The 24,077-nt window shown below is 40.5% G+C and overlaps 2 protein-coding genes across 2 annotated transcripts in view; one reads left to right on the top strand and one right to left on the bottom strand.

Moving 5' to 3' along the window:
- Positions 1-781: 781 nt before the first annotated feature.
- On the top strand, positions 782-4,319 carry LOC148009670 (putative inactive purple acid phosphatase 29). Its single transcript, XM_087673223.1, has 4 exons — positions 782-1,161; positions 2,282-2,429; positions 3,120-3,547; positions 3,694-4,319. The coding sequence occupies exons 1-4, from the start codon at positions 988-990 to the stop codon at positions 4,135-4,137; spliced, it is 1,194 nt and encodes a 397-aa protein (XP_087529349.1). The 5' UTR covers positions 782-987; the 3' UTR covers positions 4,138-4,319.
- Positions 4,320-8,783: 4,464 nt separating this feature from the next.
- The window catches only part of LOC148009669 (lysophospholipid acyltransferase LPEAT2-like), a 35,388-nt gene continuing 20,094 nt past the window's right edge, over positions 8,784-24,077 (bottom strand). The window contains exons 2-14 of the mRNA XM_087672444.1: positions 22,539-22,719; positions 22,281-22,340; positions 21,712-21,875; positions 21,390-21,453; positions 11,401-11,469; positions 11,216-11,311; positions 11,059-11,103; positions 10,498-10,568; positions 10,120-10,186; positions 9,972-10,022; positions 9,748-9,858; positions 9,344-9,391; positions 8,784-9,214 (exon numbers count right to left, since the gene is read on the bottom strand). Coding sequence (XP_087528570.1) covers positions 9,089-9,214; positions 9,344-9,391; positions 9,748-9,858; positions 9,972-10,022; positions 10,120-10,186; positions 10,498-10,568; positions 11,059-11,103; positions 11,216-11,311; positions 11,401-11,469; positions 21,390-21,453; positions 21,712-21,875; positions 22,281-22,340; positions 22,539-22,719 — 1,153 coding nt within the window. The 3' untranslated portion in view covers positions 8,784-9,088. The remainder of the gene's footprint in view (positions 9,215-9,343; positions 9,392-9,747; positions 9,859-9,971; positions 10,023-10,119; positions 10,187-10,497; positions 10,569-11,058; positions 11,104-11,215; positions 11,312-11,400; positions 11,470-21,389; positions 21,454-21,711; positions 21,876-22,280; positions 22,341-22,538; positions 22,720-24,077) is intronic.

Raw genomic sequence — 24,077 nt, 5'->3', positions numbered from 1 at the left:
GAAGCACTTATGCAAAATGCACTTTACGTAACCAATACTTTAGTTAACCAGATCATTCACAATCTTAGAATCTCAATAAGTTTTAGCTAGAGAGATTGCTTGTTTCATACATAAAGGCTTGCACTTGCATCCAAGCTTGATAAACAATGTAAGCAAATGAAGCTATGTACCATACTTTGATTAGGCTCTCAATCCTTATATTTATATTGCGCTCGTAGTGCCATTATGCAACCTTTGTTCTTCCTACCTAATTCTTCCATTATGCCTAAATACTACAGCCAAATCACAAACAACCCAATACGAAGACGCATTCACAAGTGCAAACATGTGTAAGGAGTCTCCACACAAACCACATACTATATGTGAATGCATGTGCGTGAGCATGCACTATCTCATGGTCTTCTTTGCATGCATGAGCATGCACTATCTCATGATCCTCACTTGATTTTTCATTTGCCACCTCAAGGCTTGCCTTTGCATGCATAATCCCATGGGCCTTGATTGCTCTACAACTTCCGCCACTTGCACATCCAAGAGCAGCATCCTACAAGAGTTGCTCTCTATAGTATACCTCTGTTATACCACTGACGTCCTTGTGTCCATTTGCAAACTTGCATTGCATTGTTAGATAGAACATTTTGTTGCACAAAATGATTTATAACATTATTTTGCGTGAGAAATGAGAATTGCATCAATTAATTGTACTTTCATTTTACTGCACAATGGTTCAAACATATAGTAGACTCCTGAAGGCTCTAAGAATCCACCACACTCGTTATAAGATTATGTCATGTAAAGGCCTTGGCGAGAGATCCTGGCGTGGCACGGATCCTAGCGCGGAACACTAGCCTTGAACGAATTTCCGGTGGTGCGAGTTGGGACCCGGTGTTTATGGATATTCACGCTAGTATCTGCCGGCCAAAATAATTCTCTGCTAAGAAATTATCTGCTTCAAGAAGAAGATCGGAAGCAGAAACAGAAGCGGCCATGGCTGGCTCCGGCAGACCAACATTGGGTGCCTTACATCATCTCTGCTCTCCGCCATTTCCCAGGATTTTCTTGATCATCCTGCTCGCATTGCTCGACATAGCACACACTGCCAGCTGCTCATCTTTTCCTCTCCGTTTCAGGCACGACAAAGGAGAGTTCAAAATTGTGCAGGTACTTCCTCTGATTTTGCCAATATAAACATGTGTAGCCTTGCCGTTGCGACACCTGAAATATGAATATGAGAGAGAGAGAGAGAGAGAGAGAGAGAGAGAGAGAGAGAGAGTAGTTAATGTATAACTAGGGTGAATCAGAGCAATTAGTGTATTTAGTGGTTGGAGAGAGAGAAAGAGAGATAGCCACTTGATCACGAAAAAAGAAAAGATAGAGAGGGGGGTAATCAACAATGTCCAGCTATGGTGTTCAATCACATTCCCTAGATTTTTTTGTTTCTCCATAGCCATTGGCTTTGTTCCATGGAACTCTGGAAAAACAAACTGATTTTCCATGTACCATTTGTAAACAGCTCTTGCACCCGTATCAACATCTCCGTGAAACAATATAGTTGCATGTGAATTTGGATTATAACCCATGGATAAGATGTGCCATGAGTCTGTCGACTGCTCTATTGCCACACAGTCTTAGCAACTCACCGGCAGTCAGCTTATTTTATGAGGGATTTATCCATGGACTGTAGATGCCAATGCAGTTGTCAATTGTGTACTCCGTTGTTGATGTGTAAACGTCCATGCAGAGGTCAGTGGTTGACTCCATTGACTGATGTATGTTAATGTAGAGGTCCTGAAGTTCCTACTCCCCTACAGATGTCGATGTGGAGGTCAAATTTTCACCTGCATCCAAATGGAGTTTTAGACAAATTTCCACTATAATTCCCACATTGTGAATTACATCATCATGAGCTTCTGTGATGGAGGGACCTCACACCCAACTAGGTGGAGTTGGGAGGAGGGGGCTGCCAGGCCCCCACTCTGCCCCCAACCACACCTAGCTAGGTATGTGGTGCCTCCCAAGCAAAATCTATTGACAAACACGAGGAAGAGGAAACCCTTTTGCCAGAGGGGAAAATGTCAAAAACCTCTTGTGATTGGCAGTAGTGGAATTCCTCATCTCCCCAACTAATTCTATCAATATTTCAGACTGTCAAATTGCTTTATTTTACAGACATTCCACCACTAGCTATGCAGCCTTCTTGGACCTCTTTTATCAGTGGGGTTTACACCAACAATCGATTCCCCCATTCTCTTGCCTGAAAACTTATACTCTTTCATGACAGGTAGCCGATATGCATTATGCCAATGGTGTTACCACAGCATGTGAGAATGTACTTCCTTCTCAAGAAGCTTCCTGCTCTGATCTCAACACCACTGCATTTCTCAACCGCATGATAGCTGCTGAGCAACCTGACATGCTTATCTTTACAGGTAATCAAATCTGAATCCTGAATGTTTAGAGGGAGGTTCTGTTTGTAAACTTGCACAGATAATGCAAGCTGGCATGCATTTGAGAGGCCCATTCTAGCCTTATCAATAAGGCAAAAATGCATCTAAAGATGTCAACCTATTCTTATTTCCACTCTCATCCAATTGCCACGGCCAGTGCCAGTGGCAGCACCATGATTACATATAATCATCAACAACATTACCAACAGGGTCTAGGCCCAGCACCAGTGGTACCGCCATTACTTTGACATCATTTTTGATTGAGGCATGGCATGGTCTAATGCTAAGAGATTTGTTGTTCCACAACTTGGAAACGTGACATTGGAGCTTGGGAACAGTATATATGAGCCTGGCTCGAGCAGTTGCATTAATGCTACTCGATGGTTATTAGTTATACAGCAAACAGTAGGGTTCAGGACCCTATTGTCTCAGACAGACTATGCCTAGATAGACTTTACTTGACTGCAATTTGGAAATCAATCAGTTGTCCTGTATTCCTCGGGCCGCACAGGCTATGGATTTTTCTTTTATACCCATTATTTTTCTGGGCAGTAAGCCTTAGCAAAATGGTAATTGGTATGCATTGTGCAATCTTCTGATCTATTGCTCCTTCAATTATGGTAGAGTTGGAAGACTACAGTATGATTGTTCCCTTTTCTTTGTCTTCTGCAGGCGACAACATCTATGGATCTGATTGCAATGATTCTGCGACTTCTCAAGCAGCAGCATTTGCTCCTGCCATAACTGCGAGAATCCCCTGGGCTGCAGTTCTCGGAAACCATGACCAGGAAGGGAATCTTAACAGAGAACAGTTGATGGAGCAAATTGCTCAAATGGGATACAGCTTGGCACAAGTTAATCCCAGCTCTTTCATTGTGGATGGTCAGTCTTGCAATAGCATCTTAAGCTCAATTGATGGATTTGGAAATTACAACCTTGAAGTCGGTGGTGTTGTTGGATCACAAATGGAGAATAAAAGTGTACTTAACCTGTACTTTTTGGACAGTGGGGATTATTCCACAGTCCCTAGCATAGGTGGATATGGTTGGATCAAGCCCTCTCAACAAGTGTGGTTCTCTCAAACATCAGCAAGATTGCAGGTAGTACCAACTGTTCGTGACCATGCCCGCATGCTTTGTGTGTGTTTGCGTGTGTGTGCGCGCGTGCGTGTGTGTGTGTGTGTGTGTGTGTGAGAGAGAGAGAGAGAGAGAGATCATATACAGGTTGATGAAAAGATTGTTCACAGGCTGCATACAAGGGTTCGCCAGTACCTCAGAATAATTCAGCTCCAGGATTGGTATACTTCCACATTCCACTCCCAGAATTCAGTTTGTTTGATGCATCCAACATGACTGGTGTCAAACAGGAGGACATTAGCTCACCCTCTATCAACTCTGGTTTCTTCACAACCATGGTGGAAGCTGCAGATGTGAAAGCTGCATTTGTTGGCCATGATCACATCAATGACTTCTGTGGGGATTTGATGGGAGTGAAGCTGTGCTATGCAGGCGGTTTTGGGTACCATGCGTATGGGTTGGCAGGCTGGCCAAGGCGAGCTAGAGTGGTGGTAGCATCTTTGGAGAAGGATGGAAATGGAGGCTGGGTTGGTGTCAGCAAAATAAGCACTTGGAAGCGGTTGGATGATGCTTCTCTTTCTGTGGTTGACAAGCAAATCTTATGGCCCTCCTAAGTCACTTTTTGACAAAATGAATATTCTTGTAAGGAATCATACATTAACTTAATAATCCAGGAGAACGTTGAGGTACTACAAGCACTTCCACAAAATGCACACTTCTTGTGTAACAGTAATATATAGAGTCACAACTTAACTGATAATTTAGGGGGCCCACTAAGTTACTATGAAAAGCAACTTTATAAAAGTGCATGTGTAATTTCTTCTATTAAAGTGAATGTCATATGTCATTTCAGCACGAGTTTTGAACCATAGGCTGGCTAGCATTCCTAAAGTTAGAGCAAAAAATTAAATAAGACAGATCAAGGAACAAAAGTATAAAACAGGATTTGGAGGAGCCAATCATACATTCAGTGAAATAACAGAGTCTACCAAATCCACTAGTGATTTCAAAATACAAACGGAAAGCAGCAATGATTCGTTATGGTCTTTACACATATATGGAAATAAACAGTGCACAACTTTCATATGAAAATGTAATATGTGAAAGTATACTACAAAAAGAAGTGAAATAAGCGAACATATACAATTAAAAGCATTAAGCTAATATGTAAGAATAGTGAATGGAGAGAGAGGACTGAAATCCATCTCAAGGATTTCTCAACATGTACAAAACTTCTTGTAAATATAACCACGAGACATGTATGAAGTGTATTGTATGCAACAGGAGATAGGGTAGGACCTCAACAAGGGCTAGTGCTAGACAACAAGGTGTTATTTAGACTCTTATCAAGTTAACAATCACCCAAAGCCAGAGGAAACATCACCCACTACCCTTCTGCATTTCAAGGATTAGCCATCTTCTCCACTATCAATAGGTATACACATCCATGGTTAGCCATGTGCACTCACATTTGTGACAGCAATATAAGCACGTGTGCATGTGACATATGCATTTCTTTAGCACCATGCAACAGTCATGCAGCCACCACGAGTAAAGCCCCAAAGTTTTTCACTGCCCTTGAGGTCTTGCTAAGAGTCCAGTTGCAACAGTCATTGTCAAATATCATGATGAATTTGTCTACACACTTGAACCCATGACTTAGGGTATAAATTTTTATCAAGATTGTAGTAAGCTTAACCAAAAAGAATTAGTGAATGTTACTTGTTTTACCTTTGTAGGTACATATTTTGCATCAACTTCTCTTTCAAGGTAGGCTTGACATTTATTGTTGGTATGATGTGCTTGTTCATCTCCCTAGAAGTTTTGATTACATGCATCATTATCCCATTGCATGTGCACGACATGAAAAAGGACCTTAATTTTTCCTAGCACCATCACTCAAACACTACAATAAAGATTACAAGCTTACATTCATTACCTTTTTTCCCAACCATGTTTTGAGTGAAGGTTTGAGAAAGCATCAATTGTTGAAAAACACGTTCTATGTCATTTCATAGGTCTTGACTCAGTATCAAATCAGCGCATGAAAGTCCATTACACTTAGTATTAGGGATTCCATTTGGGAGTGTTAAACTTCATACCAAAGGTGCTTTGTCATGGAGTTATATTGCTTCATACCAAAGGTACTTCATACCAACTAGAGGGACCTACAAACATGGAGGGATCAACAAGGAAGACAAGCTTTGTCACAAGGAGATGCTATCTAACATAGGCAATGAGCAAAGATCCTCAATAATATCAAGGAGAGCCTCAAAGACATGAAGAGCTATAAAGAAACCAAGTTGTTGCAAGATCAAAAGACAAAGGTTAAAGAGCGAGAAGAAACTATGGACAAGATCAACTACCAATGTATCCTAGTCCGTGAGAGAGCTAAATTTTAGGAAGTGAAGTAGACCCATGACTTAGAAATTGGTTTGCAATTGAACTTGGCCCTAAAGTGGAACTAGGAGACTACCTTTGGGATAAAGAAGCATAAGAACAATCCATCGCAACCTAAATTGATGAAGACAAACGAGATTGAAGAGCTGAAGAATGGAACCAAGGCAACCAAAAATAAAGGAAAGAATGTGAATTTTGAGGAAGACTACTAGTAACCAGCACAATACTTAGAAGAAGCAAACTACTACCAAAAGACAACTTAGAGGAATACTACCCAACTAATTACCACCAAGGAGAATAAGAATTCTAACCCAATCAACCACCACCTAGAAGAAGGAAAGTTTAACCCAAAGAACTATTGAGAGTGCAAGGGTAGTGACAATATCTTTATATATAGCACACTAGCATTAGGGAATCGTAATCATAAGTTAATTGAACCTTACTCCATTAACACACTAGCACTTCAAGATTATGGCAGCAATTATATAATATACATGATGAAAGCAGTGAAGTAAGTAAAAGATTCCTAGTTCAAATAGGACACTATAAAGGTAAGGAGGTGGAGTAAGGATAAGGGCACATGTTGTATGAAATCCTATTTAAAGGTAACATATTAATAAAGCATTCACTATGTGTGCATTTATAATTTCTCTCACTCACTACTCCTCTTTCATTTGATCTAGGTTAGCTTCTTCAACTCCCAACATGGTTACTAAAGCCTAGTGTTGTTTCATCCTCTCAATTGATTCTCATCTACTCTCAACATTCATTCTAGGTAAATGTGGTGTATGTGTTGTAGTCAATTGTAGCATACCTCCTCTTCATGGAATGACTCTCACTATCTATAATCTATGGTCTCTCATGCTAAGGCTTATCCCACACATCCTTCATTTTGAGTACAAAAATCACACTCTCATACTAAGAAAACCAACCCCAAATCCTCCTAATTGCAAAACACAAAGCCATCTCTAACGAAGCAACTATAGCTTAATCCATAGAGCACATTTTTAAAACTACTTACTTCAATTTGAAGGGCTCTTCAAGGCACTCAAAAGCACCATGAAACAAATCAACATCATATAACACGGGGAGCTCCATTAGCTTGAACAAAATGTGGCAATTTCAAGGGTCAACTAATAGTTGTTCAATGGTTCTTCCTCCACAATGAAAATTTTCACCACCTTCCACCTTCCATGAGTAAAGACGTTGATGCCAACTATGGAAGCAACATTGAGCCTCAACCACGGGCATGTTCAACAACATAGAAGACTGCATAGCCAATGACAATACCCAACTTGAAGAAGAATTGAGTCTTGGAAGAAGTGAATATGACATGACTTTGCACTCATGTAAGGCATGCAATGCCTTAAATGAAGATGATGCTAAATGAAGAGATTTGTGTAAGAAGATGAGGAAGGCAAGGTGATAGCATCTTGAACAAGGAATCCCACCATAGAGCCAACAATTCATTGAGCACGAGTGAAACCCCCAAAGATTGAAGTGAAGAAGAGGAAAGATGACGTGCTTTAAAATATGCAAGAACAACCTCATCCCCAAGAATAGAACAAGAGAGGATGGTTTCTACTAGATCCAAGAAACAAATCATCCTCAAGATAAAGATAAGGGAGAGGATGTGCTTAACCAAACACAAAAACCACATTGTCCCCAACAAACCCAACATCAATAATCAACCCAAGTTCTACTATACCAAGCTAAAAAAAGTGTTCAAGAAGAAAATCTTTAAGTTCTAAGAACAGATAGAAGAAGAAGATAGGGAAAAAGAGGAGCTTCTAGATGGAGCTACAACTACGATATAAGTAAAAAACAGAGAAGAAAAGATCAAGAACAAGAAAGGAGAGAATATGATGAGAAAAAGAAATGCCCAACAAAAGAGTGAAGAGGAACTAGAGAATGAAGAGAAGAGACCAAAAATAATGAGGAGCCAAAGCAACAAACTGAAAGTTAAAAAGAAGAAAGAAGATAGGACAAACAAAGGTTGAGGACCCGAGCTAGAATATGGAGAGCTAGGTATAGACAAAAGAAGATGAAAATGAACAAAATAATTAATTAAGTTAGAGAATGAGAAAATGAAGGTATAGCCAAACAAAGATAAAGCTAGATGAGAAGACCAAAGAAGGACAAGAAGAAGAAAGAAACGTAACAAGAGGAAGCAAAGATGAACTTGAGCAAAGAAGGCCAAAAGAAAGAAAGCAATAAAAGGAGAGGCAAGAGAAAAAGAGTAAAGTGGCAAATGGATACAAGCATGAGCAAAGATGAAGAGAAAAAGAGTGCCTACATAACCCCAAGCTACAAAAGTGGCTAAGGATTAAGTAAAGACCTAAATCAAAAGCCACCCTCTATCAAATTAAATAAAGGCAGCAAACAAAAGCACTTCAACAATATAATGAACTCCTTTGAACCTAGAGGTTATAATGAATAATATAGAATTCCTTACTGATACAATGCGCATAGTTTTCCTTTGTATATTCTATGCCATTTTATCAGTTCTGACTTGGTATTGAAGTCATCCAATGAAGATTCGTTACAATTTGGTATTAAAAGTTCCATCCAGAAGCCCTGCCCCCAGATCTATAATGCAAGCTGATCGATTTTGGAACCCCCAACAACATGCTATAAATTTTCAAAGCACATGTCAACATCAGCACCATTGATGTTTCATTAACATATGCATGGAAGTAACTTGGTGTAATACAGGATGATCAACTTCATGCTATAAAAGGTGCAAATCCCATCATCATTGCCCAACACCCACCCAAAATCCTGCATTTTTTCTGTGTGCAAAGAGAGCTTTATGGATCATATCAGAGCGGCCATTAGAATAAGTATGACAAGAACTGAATCAGCCAAAAAATTTCTATGTTTGTGCTCCATTGATTCTCGACTCAGTAAGACTTTCTCAAAGGTCCAGTCACAACTGATGAATGATTTGATACAAAATTGGGAGAACACAGAAGAAAAAAAGAGCGGTGTTCTCTTCTCTCATATGTTACAATGCTGCCACTGACTTTGGAGGAAGCAGTATTCTCAAAAACTACAGTATCCTCAGATCTTATCCCAAAAAAATGCAGCTTGCCAGTCAAAATATAGCTCCCTCAAGTCTTTCCTACTGCAACAGCTTACAGCTGAGCATTGTTATACATGGTATCACCGAAAGCTTGGAGGGAGAAACACAGCAAGTAGTTCAGGATGTTTCTGCAGAAAATTTCTGAAATCATCCCAACCAATAATCCCATCACCATCAATATCTAGCTTCTTCACCATTTTCTCCACCTGTTGAACATGTAATACAGCAAATCTAAAGGATATGCCAACTCAAAGATCTCTTAATTTGAACTTTTTGAACCATTTCTATTTTACAACTAATAACTAACTTTTGAACTTTTAAGCCAGCTATTTTACCTGCAAATTAGTTATTTCTGGGAAAATTGTTCGAAAGATGCATTCCACCTGCCAAAAACCATAGTTCTTTTATCAAATCTATAAATGAACCTTTCTGTCTAGTATTATAGAAACCAAAACAACACCATCCATCATTACCTAGGTCAACCACTCAAATAGTAGGCCATATGCCTACTTTTAACAAATTGCAGTCACCCCCACAAACCTTTACCCAATCAAATAAAACGCATAATGAACCATATTCCTACTTTGTAAGGAATCGCAACAACAATCCATGAAACTACAGTAAAGTTGCACCACACACAAAGTACAGAATCTTCATGTATTGCCCACTCTAGCAGTGACAAGTTTTCCTGATAGGAAAAATGTATGTACTCATGCTTCAAAGTGATGCAGTCACACACCTCCAAACTCGTGAGAAAACCCTGTTTGTGAACATCCCAAGCTTCAAAAGCAGCTTTACTGAGTCTTCCAAAGGAAGGATGCTTCAAAATAAATGCTGAGCCTGCCAAGAACTGTGAAAGGCCAAAGTAAACATTGAGTAACCCAATTGAAACCAGCACATGAATTTGAAATTCGAATAGAACAAAGGGCATTCTATTTTATAAACAAATCAGACAGTAATTACCTCTCTGAAGGTGATTGAGCCTGCCTCTTCTTTATCAAAGAAACCAAAGATCTGCCGTTGAAGATACAAATGTGCATGTGTAAACTAATGGGAGATAAAGACTTTCAAGTGTTTTGGAAGATAAAGTGTACCTTTCACAAAATCATACCTGTTGAGAAAAACTCGTTTTCGGTAGGTCTAATGAACCCAAATATTGATCCTCTGTCACATAGCCACTATTGAAACCAGCTTGCATCAGAAAAACCTATTCTATTTATTTTAAATACAATTTGCTTTCAAGCATGTGTGCTTTCCAGCCAAGGTTGTTTTGAATGTGTGCTGAGGCATAAAAATGTTTTTCTCCCTTTGTTAGGGTGGCAAACAGATAACATTAATAAGGGCAGTAACAATCACAAAACCTAAGATGTTCAAGGTGGTCCAAAATTGATGTTAAAAGTAGAAGCTCCTTATTGGTGAGTCTAAGTCAAACACTCGTATTACATAGCTTGGATGTAGTCACGAGTTGAAAGAACATGGGAGCTTTTACCTATTGCAAGAGTCCATGGCCCCAAAGTTGGCTAGAAACTCCATTGCCTCCTTAGTGCACACACCAAACACCTGCAACCAAAGTACAGTGGTGTCACACCAAGTTTGTGACAGAGTTTAACATCTTTAAGGAACAATCAACCATGAACAAATGAGAAGAAAAAGTAGTAAAAATGAACAAATTTCCACTACAAGTAAATCGCCCTTTTGTAGTTTGTGTGGTCTGAAAATAGTACTTGGGCATCATTAATTTAACGTCTTTAAGAAACAATCAACCATGGACAAAAGAGGAGAAAAGGTAAAAGAAATCAACAAAATTGCACTTTAGAAGTAAAACAGCATTTTGTTGGTTCAAATGATCTGAAAATAGGAGTACTTTGGCCATCACTTTTTACACAAGCAGAACATATGTATTGCTCAACTCTATTTCATTGGCCTGGATTGCTTAAAGTCAGCTGTTGATTTTGATTATACTTTTCCCATGGCAGATATCTTATAATCCAACAACATATCAAAAACCCTCGTAACATCATAACTATAACAAAATCATAAAAGGGATTACCTTTTCCATTGTTGCCATCTCCACCATGTACGATGACGCTGGGCACTATAACAACAATATCCATCTATGATTCACCAGTTTCCAAAAGGGTAAAACATTACCCTCAAAGAGCAAGACATCAATTTGCTCCATCTAATGGAACAGGCATCTGACTTACAAGATCAAGTTTGCTTGCTCTTGTTGATAGCATCAGGTCTCCATAAGAGTGATTTGTTTCTGCTACATTTAGTGCTTTTGCCATTTTTGCTTTCACCTATAAGATCCAGCATTACATAATACATTTGTTAGAAGATGAACCACTAACATTAAATGTTTACATAAATAATCATCTGCCTGAGAAACCTTCTTTGCAAAGAGAGCTGGATGCATCTTCTCTTTTGGTGATGGAAAGACTGCAGGCAAGTACTCAACCTGCATCACCCACGAAAACCACATTAAAAAACTCTTTGAGGTGTTTGCCTTCAACATATAATTGAAGAGGAAGTGCTGTTTTCATATCATTATGCATCATGGCTGACAATTACCAGAAGGATCACTACACTTTAAAACACACACAAAAACCAAAGCTATGTGAAAAGCTGTCCACATAATCACATGCTAAAGATAATTTACATGACAGGACCATGCTCGAATATGGCATGAGTACCAATGCTACCCCTTTCTTAGGGATTGCCCCAATACGTAATAAGTAATGTGAAGGGACCGGTGAGGCACGGAAATAGAGGTAGACAGACCTTATGCGCAGTGAGAGAGATAGGGAGAGTGGGAGAGAGCAGAGTATAGAGTGAACACGTTTTTAGGTACAATGACGAGTGTACCACTTCGTTTTAGATAGATATATGTATGAAAGTACAATGTGCTAAGGGTGTGTTCACACCCGTGCACATATAAAAGGCACAATGGCCCTTTATTCCCAACAACCTCCCACCTAAAGGCAATGTGTTTAAGAGAAGAAAAGAATCAGCTAAGTCTAAGTATGTACAAAGCTGAAATAAATATATCTATCCAACTCCCATCATCTATCAGCAATGAGCAAACCGGTCTGCTGGAAGACCCTTCGTGAGAAGGTCTGCGGGATTATCATCTGTATGCACTTTGACAAGCTCAATGCTCTTGCTATCAAGTACATCTCTAATGAAGTGATACTTCACCTGTATGTGCTTTGTCTTTGCATGAAAGACAGGATTCCCTACTAGCATGATAACACTCTGACTATCACAATGGAGAACAACTCCCTGATTCCAAGCTCTCCCACCAGACGTGAAAACCATAAAGCCTCCTTGCATGCCTCAATGGCAGCTACATACTCTGCCTTTGTAGTAGACAATGCAACACACTTTTGTAGCCTGGAGATCCAAGAGACCACTCCTCCTGTGAAAGTAAACACATACCCAGAAGTGGACTTCCTGCAGTCCGCATGACCAGCATAGTCTGCATCCGTAAAGCCAACAACAGATGCTTTCTGCTTTCCAAAGCAGACGCACAACTCCTTTGTGTCTTTGAGGTATCTCATAATACCTTTCACTGCATCCCAATGCTTCTTGCTAGGGGTTGCCATGTATCTGCTAACCACTCCCACTGCAAAAGCAACGTTAGGACGTGTAGCAACCATAGCATACATCAAGCTGCCAACAGCTGAAGCATATGGTATCTTGGCCATTTCAGCCTTCTCATCATCAGATGTAGGGCTGTCCTCTACACTGAGTTTCACATATGGAGACAATGGAACCCCAATTGTTTTCCCCCCCTCTATATTGAAACACTGCAAAACTTTGGAGATATACTCCTGCTGAGATAGATAGAGATCTATCTCTAAGTATTCGCATGCCAAGAATGTGATTTGCATTACCCAGATCCTTCATGTCAAAGCTGCCATGAAGACTTTGCTTCAATGAATCCAAGGCATGAGTATCCCCACCAGCAATCAGCATATCATCAACATACAAAACCAAGATAATCAGGCTGCCATCTGCTACCTTCTAGGTGTACAAGCAATGATCCACTTGACTTCTATGAAAGCCTTGGGTTTGCATGAATGTATCAAACTTATGATACCATTCTCTTGGTGCTCATTTCAACCCATACAAACTCCTTTTGAGTTTACATACCATTTGTTCTCTCCCTTGTTCAACAAACCCTTCAAGCTGCTGCATATATATGTCTTCATGCAGATCACCATGTAAAAACGCAGTCTTTACATCCATCTGTATGAGCTCCATATCCTCAACTACAACCAAGCCCAAAATGGTTCTCAATGTAGTCACCTTGACTACAAGAGAGAAAATCTCATCAAAGTCAATTCCATGCTCCTGCTTGTACCCCTTTGCAACCAATCTTGCTTTGTACTTTGGTGAGGAACTAGAAGTGACTTTCATTTTGTAAACCCATTTGCATGGAAGGGTTTTCTGCCCTTTAGGCAACTGCTCCAAGTCCCAAGTGCCATTTTTTTCAAGAGATTCCATCTCTGACAGCATGGCTTTATACCATTTCTTGCTGTCCTGTCTGTCCATTGCTTCCTTGAAGCAAGACGATTCACCACAGTCTGTCAACATGACATACTCAATCACATTAATTGCACCAGGAACAAATCTGTCAGGTTGTCTAGTAGCCCTAGATGATCTCCTAACCCAATGGTCATTGTTTGCTGATTGTTCCTGCAAAATTTCCATTTTCAATATGCTGTCTTGGCATTTCAGCCTGCAAATCAGCATTTACAGCTTGTTGTCCTAGCTGTTCCTGCACATGTAATGGCTCATTTTCATGGGCAAAAGCTGGCTGATCATTTCCAGCATCATTTCCTACATTTACAGGTTCATTTACAGCAGGTATTTGCTGCTGTACAATGAGCACATTTTGTTGTCTAAAACGTATTTCTTCCCGGAATACAACCCTACGAACCTCCTCAGTCTTTTCAAGTTGTTTGTGCATGCGATCTTCCTGGAAGATAACGTCATTCCTGCGTACTATTTTCATTTTCTCGGGATCCCACAATTTATACCCCATTTCACCCTTGTCACCATATCCTAGGAAAATGCATTTACAGGACTTTGGCTCAAGTTTGCTGCATTTTTCTTTACGAATGTGCACAAAAGCCTCACAGCCAAACACTTTCAAATGAGCATATGAAGGTGGCTTGCCCGACCACGCTTCTTGGGGAACTCCCCCTCCCAAAGACCTGTTTGGTGACAGAATAATCCAGTGAACGGCTGTCATAACAGCCTCTACCCAAAAACCATGGGAGCATGAGACAGCATCGTACGGACATTATCCTGTATGTCCAATTCATACGCTCTGCCACTCCATTTTGGGGTGGATTATGAGGGGCAGTGAGCTCCCTCTTTATCCCTTTGCTGTCACAAAATGCCTGAAAGGCTTTGGACACATATTCCCCACCATTGTTAGAGCGAAGACACTTAAGTGTCTTATTTGTCTGATTTTCAGTCAATGCAAAGAATTTTTTAAACTTGTCAAACACTTCATCCTTGCTACGAATAGAGTAAACCCATACTTTCCGTGTAACATCATCAACAAAGGTGACAAAATATTTCTTTCCCTCTAAAGATAATCATAGCATTTGACATACATCTGAATGTACTAACTCTACAGGAGAAGATTTCAAAGAAATAGACTTTTTGTGAGAAGTCTGTGTATGTTTGCCATAAATACAATAATCACGGTGCTCAAAATCATCATAACAAAGACAAGGCAAGTAACCCAAACAAGAAAGCACTTTCATTCATGTTTGACTCGTGTCCCAACCGGCCATGCCACAAAGAAACACTTGGCTGCTCGGTCACGGCAACAACACGGTCACGCACACTAGATACATGAAGTGGATACAACGTATCACTCTTGCAACCTCTGGCAATAACCCTAGATCCCTTACAGATCTTCCATTTTCCATCACCAAATGTGGTATGAAAACCATCATCATCTAGCTGCCCTGTGCTGATCAAGCTCTTCTTGAGCTGAGATACATGCCATACATGCTGAAGTGTAAAGACAAAGCCATGCTAAAACTGTAACTGCACACTGCTAATACTTGCAATCTCACATGCATAGTTGTCCCCAAGATGAACAACACCATGTCGACCCCCTGTATATGCGAAAAACCACTCACGATGAGGGGTGACATGAAAAGAAGCACCTAAATCAAGAATCCACGTATGCATGTCATCATCTATATCTGCAAGTAGAGCATGTGCACCAAAATGTGAAGAGACAAAGAGTACATCACTCCCACTGTCACTGTCATGAGTGACTACATTCACCTCTTCAATTTTTACACTGCTTTTCTTAGGTTGACTGTCCTTCTTCTCTTCCTTGCAATCATCTGTCTTCTTGCCTTTTCCTTTCTCTTTCTTCCATTTGTAGTAGTCACGTTTAAAGTGACCCTTCTTTCCACAATGATAGCATTCAACATCTTTGCCACGTGATTTACTATGTCCCTTGCCATCATATTTGCCCTTTTGTTGTGATCTACCCCTAGTATGCAAAGCACTCGAAGACTTGCTGGATACATTGTTCTGTCAATTTATCTCTTCCATAAGTAGAGCACTCTCTACATCATCATACAAAAGGATCACATTAGAATTGCTCATGGCAATCCTGAATGTATCCCAACTCTCTGGTAGAGTGCAAAGCAAGAAAGTAGCCTTAAATTCCTCATCAATCATGAACTTCAAGGCAACCAGCTGGCTAAAAATGAAGTTAAACTCACTCAAGTGAGTAGACATTATTGTACCTTCTTTCATACGCAAATCCATAAGCTTTTTCAGCCAATACACTTTACTTGCAGCGCTCTTCTGTACATACAGTTCTTCCAGTCTAGTCCATATAGCATATGCAAAATCCAAACCTTCAATGTTGAAGAGCAAGGCATCAGAAATCGATAGCTCTACGGTTGAGCGTGCAAGCTCATTCAACTCATCCCAATCGTCCTGATCCATGTCCACAGGCTTTGCCCCTTTAGTTTTGATCGGCTTTGCCTGCTTCTTTTGTAACAGGATATTGTAGCATTGTTTTTGCCACACTGCAAAATTATGTGCACCTTCAAGCTTCTTTATATGCATCAAATTACTGCTGTCATTGCTGCCAGCCATGGTTTTCAGCTCAAAAGTGACCAAAAAACCAGTAAATGCAGGCCCAAATTGTCACCCAAGTGACCAAGGTACAAACAAGTACCAATCAACAATAGATGACCACGCAGAAGTACAGATTTCAGATCTGTAATTCAGTTTTCAGAAGCACCAAACCAAGTGCTACAGCATTATCCAACTGATTACAGCTGTTCCAAAAGGCATGTTCATCACTTTACATGAGAAATCCCAAAATTTCAGCTGCAATTTCTGTTGAATGTGTATCCACGGTCATAAAATTTGACACGAACGGTCAAAAGCCCCAAAATTTTGTGCTCAAAAGCGTCAAACACACATCTGCATTTCCTCTATCATGCATAGGACTGTCCAATTTTGCCAAAATAAAGCAATTTCAGCAAAACCCCCAAATTTTACCAAGTGTTGATGTCCAAATTGCACGGAATTCAACCTGCATGTACATAAAATGACCAAACGCTACACAAATTTTTCCCAAATTGCAAAAGCCACAAATTGCACGGGGTCCAATGTGCCTCAATGTCGAGAAATTGGGTTAATTTCAGCCCAATTTGTGCATGTACATGAAAAGCCCCAAATGTCAGGGACAAAATGTCACAAATTCCTGCAATTTCTGAGACAAATTTACTTGTCCTACATCAAATTTCCCAAATCTAGGAAAAACCCCAAATTTCTAGGCTAAATGTTGAGAAATTTCACTCAGATGAGTAAAAGTTCAACAATTTTGGCGAAATCCCCAATTCAAATGCACACAATGTCTGCAATTCCAACGCAGATGCCTCAATTTTTCACGAACAGTGCTCAGTTTGGCAAAGGCCCAGCTTTCTGGGCCAAAATTGCACAAAGTTGATGTTTTGTGCTTGCACGCGCGAACCCCAATTAGGGGAAGAAGTTTGAGAAAAAAAAATTAAAAGAAAAAATTTCGAACGACGGGCCCGTTGACCCGTCAAGCCTCCCCGTCGCGCGCTGCTCCGTCACACGTTGCGCCGCCCCATCAGGTCTCCTTGCCCGCTGCTGGTTCCATCACGAGTTGCACGCGTTGATTGCTGACCACTATCGCCCGTCAGTTGCAGTCATTTTTGGTCCACGCTGTCGCAGCCCGTCACGCTACTGCCTGTGCAGTCGCCTTGATCCACGCTGGACCCCGACTAGTCACAGGCCGTCACACTATTGCCCGTTCTGTCAGACTATTGCCCGCCAGCAACACGCCAGCAAATTCCTACTCGCACTGCCTCTTGCTGGCTCCTCAACAGTCTACAAGACTGTTACACGAGACTCTGCATGTCGCCTGCACCTCTCAACAACTTGAGTGAACCATTGGCTTTGATACCAGTTTGAAGGGACCGGTGAGGCACACAGAGAGAGGTAGACAGACCTTATGTGCAATGAGAGAGACAAGGAGAGTGCGAGTGAGCAGAGTATAGAGTGAACACATTTTTAGGTACAATGACGAGTGTACCACTTAAGGTTTTAGATAGATATATGTATGAAAGTACAATGTGCTAAGGGTGTGTTCACACCCGTGCACGTATAAAAGGCACGATGGCCCTTTATTCCCAACATAATGCTACCTCTTTCTTAGGAATTGCCCTAATATGTAATAAGTCCAAATTTCAAAGATCTAATTCAGTGGGGACGCTTTGCAAGAGAGAGCATAACAACATTAACTACTTAACCAGAATTGCTCCATGAACAAAAACTCTAGGTTCTTGCAAGCCAGTGCCACACAATGCATACGCATAATACACCCAAAAAGTGATTGGCCACCCGCATACAAGGTTCATTAACTACAGAAGGTCCCAAGACACTTCAGTGCTGCCTAGAGTTGGGATCTACTCACAAGCATAAATGCCCTAGAAGTCTCTTTAAACACCCCTCACAGCTCCATGACTCTAAGTTGGGAAGCCATATATGGATCCAGCTGCTCTGGGGTTTGTGCCTCCAAATTACCCACATCTCCCAAGATGTGCAACTCACAAGAGAGATCAAAGCTAGCAATGCCACACCTGCACTGTTTTAGGACAATGACCAGACATTGTGGGAGCTACCAATTACTAGTTCGAGGTTTGAGACTCCAAAACTCCCCAATCCCACTTGTAGATGAACAATTAATTAGAGACCTTGGCCAAAAATGCAATCACAAGTCAAAGCCCCTTATCCTCCCACATCCCCAAGGAACTTAAGCCCTACACACTGTCATGGGGACATGAAATTTTGAGATGCTTTAATCTTGCTAGTAACATTTGATAAGTTATTGATCAAATGTGCAAGGTTGTTTAGCACATGTGATGCACATGGCAGTTATTTCATGGGAACGGGCCAAGGACCCCGAGGATGCAATGGGTGTTAAAGGCAAAACTTGTGTTAAGTTATGCCAACTGGGTTTTGGTGGTCAATTGGTGCCAAGTTGGACCCTAGGACAATTGTTTGGCCATTAAGTGTCAGTGGTGACACTAGGGACTAGCATTAATTAATTAATTAATGCTAGTCTAAGGGTAAACAGAGGTTGGAAACCACTCCAAGTTGCAAATGGCCTAGCCAATTGCATTACAGATGGGCATGTTTAATTTTAGGCACGGTCAAAAGGGCTGAAATTAATTTTCAGAATTAATTAATTCTGAAAAATTAATTTAATGGCTTAAAATGCATTAGGAATGCTGCCACTAAGTGGCAAAACTTTCCCATGCAACTAGGGAGAAGGCTGTTGGAGGGTGATGGAAACTAAATTGCAGCCATTCTGAGCTTGGTGAAGGGAGAGAAGGTGATCAGATTTGGCTCTGAGAGGCGACGACGACTGATCGCGCGCCGCGACAGGACAGGGGGCAACAGGTTTTCTCTTCCGCCACAAGAGAGGCGACAGTAGAAGAGGAGGGCTCACCAGCCAATCTAGTATTTTACCCCCCTTTAGAAGCTGTTGGTGCCATCAGATTTGTCATCAAAGCTACGAATCAAAAGGTACATTTCAGTTGATTTTCTCTCTCTCTACAGCATTCTCTCATCTCCTCCAGTCTATGCTCAAGCATTCTCAGTAATTCTCAGCCATTGGTAGCAAAGTACAGCCAAATTTGGTGGACAACAAAGAGTTTACTGCTGTAAACCCTAAATTACAGCAGTAATTAGGGTTTAGCATGCACCTTGGGACTCGTGCCATCAGTCAAAGGCATTGTACATTGAAATCAGCACCGGAAATTCGTGAAATTGTGAGGATTTCAGACACCAGCCCATCTATTGTGAATATGGGGCAGCATTTGACCAGTTGGGGTTCCATTAGAGCAAGTCCTGGGTGAAAATCAAGGGGCAATTTGCCCAAATGTTTTGCTGATTATTGGAACAGCAAGGGGCTTTTGAATCAGCCAAGGACATTCTGAAATCTCGGCTTGTAATTTATCCATTAGCAATTGAAATTAAAGAAATACCGAAATGAGTGCCAGTTTTGGGGCCAACAAGGTATCCACTATCCAAGTTCATGAAGGTAAAGTGAGCATTTCAGTTCATGTTCATTTGCTGATTATTGTAATTAAGTGCTTAATCAGGTTAAACCACCCAATCCGAGAAGATAGGCTGGTTTCACACACTCCCCTTTCATGTTCCAATGTGTTGAAGCACTTGATGGTGCATCTTCATTGATTTTGCATCAAAAGGGAGCTACTCGTTTTGATCCTCGAACACTTCACTATTTTCTGCTCTATCCCTACAACTTCACTAGGGTCTTCCCATCCTCAATTCTCCTAAAATGTCACTAATAGAGGCGTTGAGATAGTGTCCACCTCATGTCTTGGACCCACTATCTTGCACACTTTTGTGCACCTTGAGTCCCATCCTTTAATATATCATACACGCATGCATGCACATCTATTCACACACACACACAAATTGTTTTCACAAGTAGCCCTCAAAACCATACCATGATGTAGATGGACACAAGTAATGTAAAAGTGCTGAAATGAGTAGCTCCACAAGTGCCCCAAATTGAGGAATAAGCGAAACTAGCTAAGGGTTCCCCCAAGAAACCCATCCTGATGTCCATGTGTGCTTGAGCACATATATCTGTGAGAGAGGCTTTGGCCTTGACAATTACTGATCTGCCAATGGAAAACAATCTGCCTTGAATTCTCCTTCTTTGTCAACATTTCTGACCTTTCTTCTCTTTTGCGCTTGAGTGTAAATTTTTATCACACTAGCTACGGTAACATATATGTAAACTTGTCCAAGCTCCAATTTCTAATGTTAGCTTTCATGTTTCCAACTCCTTTGAAGTTGGCATGTCAAGTTTCTCTGTCAACTTTCTCTAAGGTTGAATGCACAAAAGTTGCTGTCATCAAACTTCCCAACTCCGTCACAAGCCTAAAGGGCAGCAACTTAAGGTTTTAGCCATGACAATTACTATTTGCCTAATACATAGGCAAATAGAGGAGGAAAAGGAAAACCTGATGGGTACCAATAATGAGCACCTGAGACTTGAATACATGTACAGACAAAAATGCCAAAGCTCCCATGCCTCCGTTAAACTTTGACAAAGCTCACAACAAGGACATGAGGGCGGAAATTCACAGATTATTAAAAATTTCATGTCTTGGCAGTCACATTTGGTCCTTTTTGAGAGATGGCCAAAAGTTTCCCTCTCTAAGATTAAGTCCCTTTTTCAATGAATCACTCCAAAGTCTCATCTCTCTTCTAGGTATGTATACACACTTGCAAGAAGGAATTCCAAGAGACATTTGTCTATTAATAATCAAGTTCCAGAGCCCTAAGGATATTCCCATCTGTTCTAAGATGCAAGGGAACTGCCTTCAGCATACCGCATACCACATGCATCATTAACCACAAATATCTCAATGCCACCTATCACATCTGAAGGTCAATTGACTTTTTTGTTATAAACAGTAGTTCTACACTTCAGACATTGCACTTCACCAATTGACATTTTTGATAGAAACATTAGTTCTACACTTCAGGCATTGCACTTGATGAAGTAAATAATCAATCCAAGCATGGCCATTCATTTACAAAGACCAGAATGGCAAACAGCTTCTTAAAGAATAAAATTTGTTCTACTTGTCACAAGGCTTCTCTCTTCCATGATTACTACAATTCAGACTAGACCAAGCAAATTGATTTGGAACTACTAAAATCAAGTGTAAACAATTCAATAACTTGTTATTATTTTTTCATCAAAATCTTAAACACCTGTTTTTTCAAAGTAAATTCAGTAGTTACCTCCATGAAGTTATGAAATTGCGTGAGCATTCGAAATATGAGCTTTAACACAGATATTTTTCCCCTGTATAATCAAGTTGAAGATTGTTAAAGAATCAAGTAGCTGAAGTTGCCTCAATGCCTTTGCAGGTGTGTATGCATGTAGTGTATGTGTTTGCTTGCTAACTGCCCTCTTTTTGTTTTGTGCCTTACTGTATTTGCAGGTCTGCAACTGCATACCCGTATGTATGTGAACTTTTCATCCCTTTCACTTTCTCTCAGTTTTCTCTTTGTTGGTTTTTCCTACAGGATGTGGTTGAGAAGGGGGTTGCATGCAGCTTACCATGAATTATCAAAGTGAACAAATGGGTAGCGCAGTACAACCGGCTGTACAGGGAGGCCTGGCATGAATGCCCCAAGTTGAAAAAATATCAGCACTTTACCATTTGTTGTTGTGCCTTCAGGGAAGAGCATTACTCGAGGATAACTATTGGACATGGCTTTATCCTGCTTGAAAGGTATTTTGAATAAGATATATATCAAAAAATTAGTGAGATTATACCTGCCCGTATACTCTTAATCCACATGATCACTTATTAAGCTTGGAAAGAACCAAAGTCTTGAAATCAGAAAACAAAGAAATATTTTAGTATTGTCTGAGATTATGCCTGCTTATATACTCACAATCCACATTATCGCTTACTTAGCTTGGAAAAAAATCAAAATCTCAAAATCAGAAAACAAGCCATCTGTTAACACTAGTTATAACAGACCCAGACACCCATAATCTGCTAATTCTCACAATCTAAATTTCCCATATAGAAGAAGCTGTCCAAACTTTAAACAATATCAAAGATGACCCTAATCCATTGCTGCACAATTTTTGGATTCCCATGATCAATGTACTCGTACCTTAATTTCCTTTAGTGTATGCTTTTTTGACTCCGCTGAAGATCTGTCTACACTGATAACCTGGATTGAGATTGAAGCATATTAATTGTATAAGTACATCTTCACTAGATCTTCGAGACACTAAAACAAACCTTTTCTGAATGCACTAAACAATATAAAACAACATAACAAATACAACTCAGACTTTGATAGTTTCAGCAAAGTTGACATGTAGACCTCTCGTGCTGTCACATATACCAGATTCAATTTTTAACATACCTGCATAGACCGGATGATCAACCCAATGCCAGGTAAATTGGAATGTGAAGCAGAGCTGACAAAGCTAGGGAAGAACTCGTAGAAAAAGAAAATTGGGTCTATGAAAGAAACATGGTTTGAAACTATTATTGGAGCAACTTCTCTTTTTGAAGGTCTTCCAAGGCGCCGTATCCAATGATACCTATAATACAACCATTGAAATTCACACACGAGTTTCTCATTCTTCACATTACGCTCTCACAGAGTCTGAAATGTAATTTAGTAACACAAAATCTGAATTCTCTCTTAAGGGAATAGAAATCAAAATATAACCAGGCCTGCTTGTTCTCTTAGGAGACAGCTCATATTTTAAAGTAGAAACTCACATGAAATATAAGATGCTTAACGCAGAGTTTTATCTTTATTATTATTAAAAAGGATTGTGTAGTAGATAATACAGTTGTATTTAGCTGGCTCCCAACTGGCAGAGATGAATTTTCGAACTTACTTTGTACCTTACCCATCATTTTCTTCTTTCTTTTTTTTCATCCTTTGTTTGACGTAGCACTAAGCAAACCAAATGTGAGGGCACATAAGTATTACTAAGCACACTTGGTCTTTCCATCCAGCTTTTGATTCATTGTTAATACTTGCTAACCCGAATGCATGCTTCAAACCATATGTGCATACAATTTTACCTGTGTCCTAACTAGAACCTGGCCAGGGTTGTGTGAAAAAAATGTTTGATTCTCTTAGTCATGCTTTACTAATGCATCATTTCCTGCCATGCCTCTATGCAACCCTCCATCACCCATTAAACATCCTCCAAGGATCCAACATATGCACATGACAAAACAAAGGTCATACCTACAAAGAAAGAACCATGAGGAAATGGTAATCAAGCACACCCAACCATAGAGCCAAACAAGCTCACCTCTCAGGCTAGGACCAACACCATAACAGGCCACACACACATTACAAAGCTTGATGTCCCATGTTGAGCTAAAATTTGCATTACTTGCTGATTAGCCTCTTAAACAGCCCCAAAACACACAAAATGCTCTTTTAGAGTACAACCCTAAAACGGGGAGTGGTTCGAGAGAGTTCAATGGAAACCCTAAAACGGGGAGCGGTTCGAGAAAGTTTAGTGGAAACCCTAATTTTTGGGGCGCCCTTCCACATCTATAAATAGACAAGCTGCCCCCATTCAGCCATCATCCTTGTTTGCAGGTTACACCAGCCCACACACCCTCTGCTACTGTTAGCACCCAGTTTCCAGCCTACAGCCCGCCTCCATCTGCTGTCCAGCCATCATCGATTGCAGCCACATCATCTTCAGCCTGTCCATTGCTGTAGGCGACAGCTCTCAGCTGCTGGCAACTGCTCCAAACTGTCCCAGACTGCTGTTTCAGCCTGCTGTCCATCATCTCCAAGGTCGGCCAGCCTACCTTTTCAGCATTGCAAGCCCTGACACTCTCAGACTCTGTTTCAGCCTGCTGTTTACAGCAGACTGTGCATTGTTTCCAGCCCCCGATCGGTGGTACACTGCTGCGTTTACCA

This window comes from Lygodium microphyllum, chromosome 30 (genome assembly GCF_053477565.2).
Source record: "Lygodium microphyllum isolate KBCC chromosome 30, Lygodium_microphyllum_v1.1.10, whole genome shotgun sequence".
NCBI lineage: Eukaryota > Viridiplantae > Streptophyta > Polypodiopsida > Schizaeales > Lygodiaceae > Lygodium > Lygodium microphyllum.
This window is presented reverse-complemented; position numbering and strand designations above follow the sequence as displayed.

Coding starts and splice junctions, on each gene's coding strand:
- LOC148009670 (XM_087673223.1), top strand. CDS start 988: ATGGCTGGCTCCGGCAGACCAACATTGGGTGCCTTACATCATCTCTGC. Junction 1,162..2,281: donor GAGAGTTCAAAATTGTGCAG/GTACTTCCTCTG, acceptor CTTTCATGACAG/GTAGCCGATATGCATTATGC. Junction 3,548..3,693: donor AAACATCAGCAAGATTGCAG/GTAGTACCAACT, acceptor GATTGTTCACAG/GCTGCATACAAGGGTTCGCC.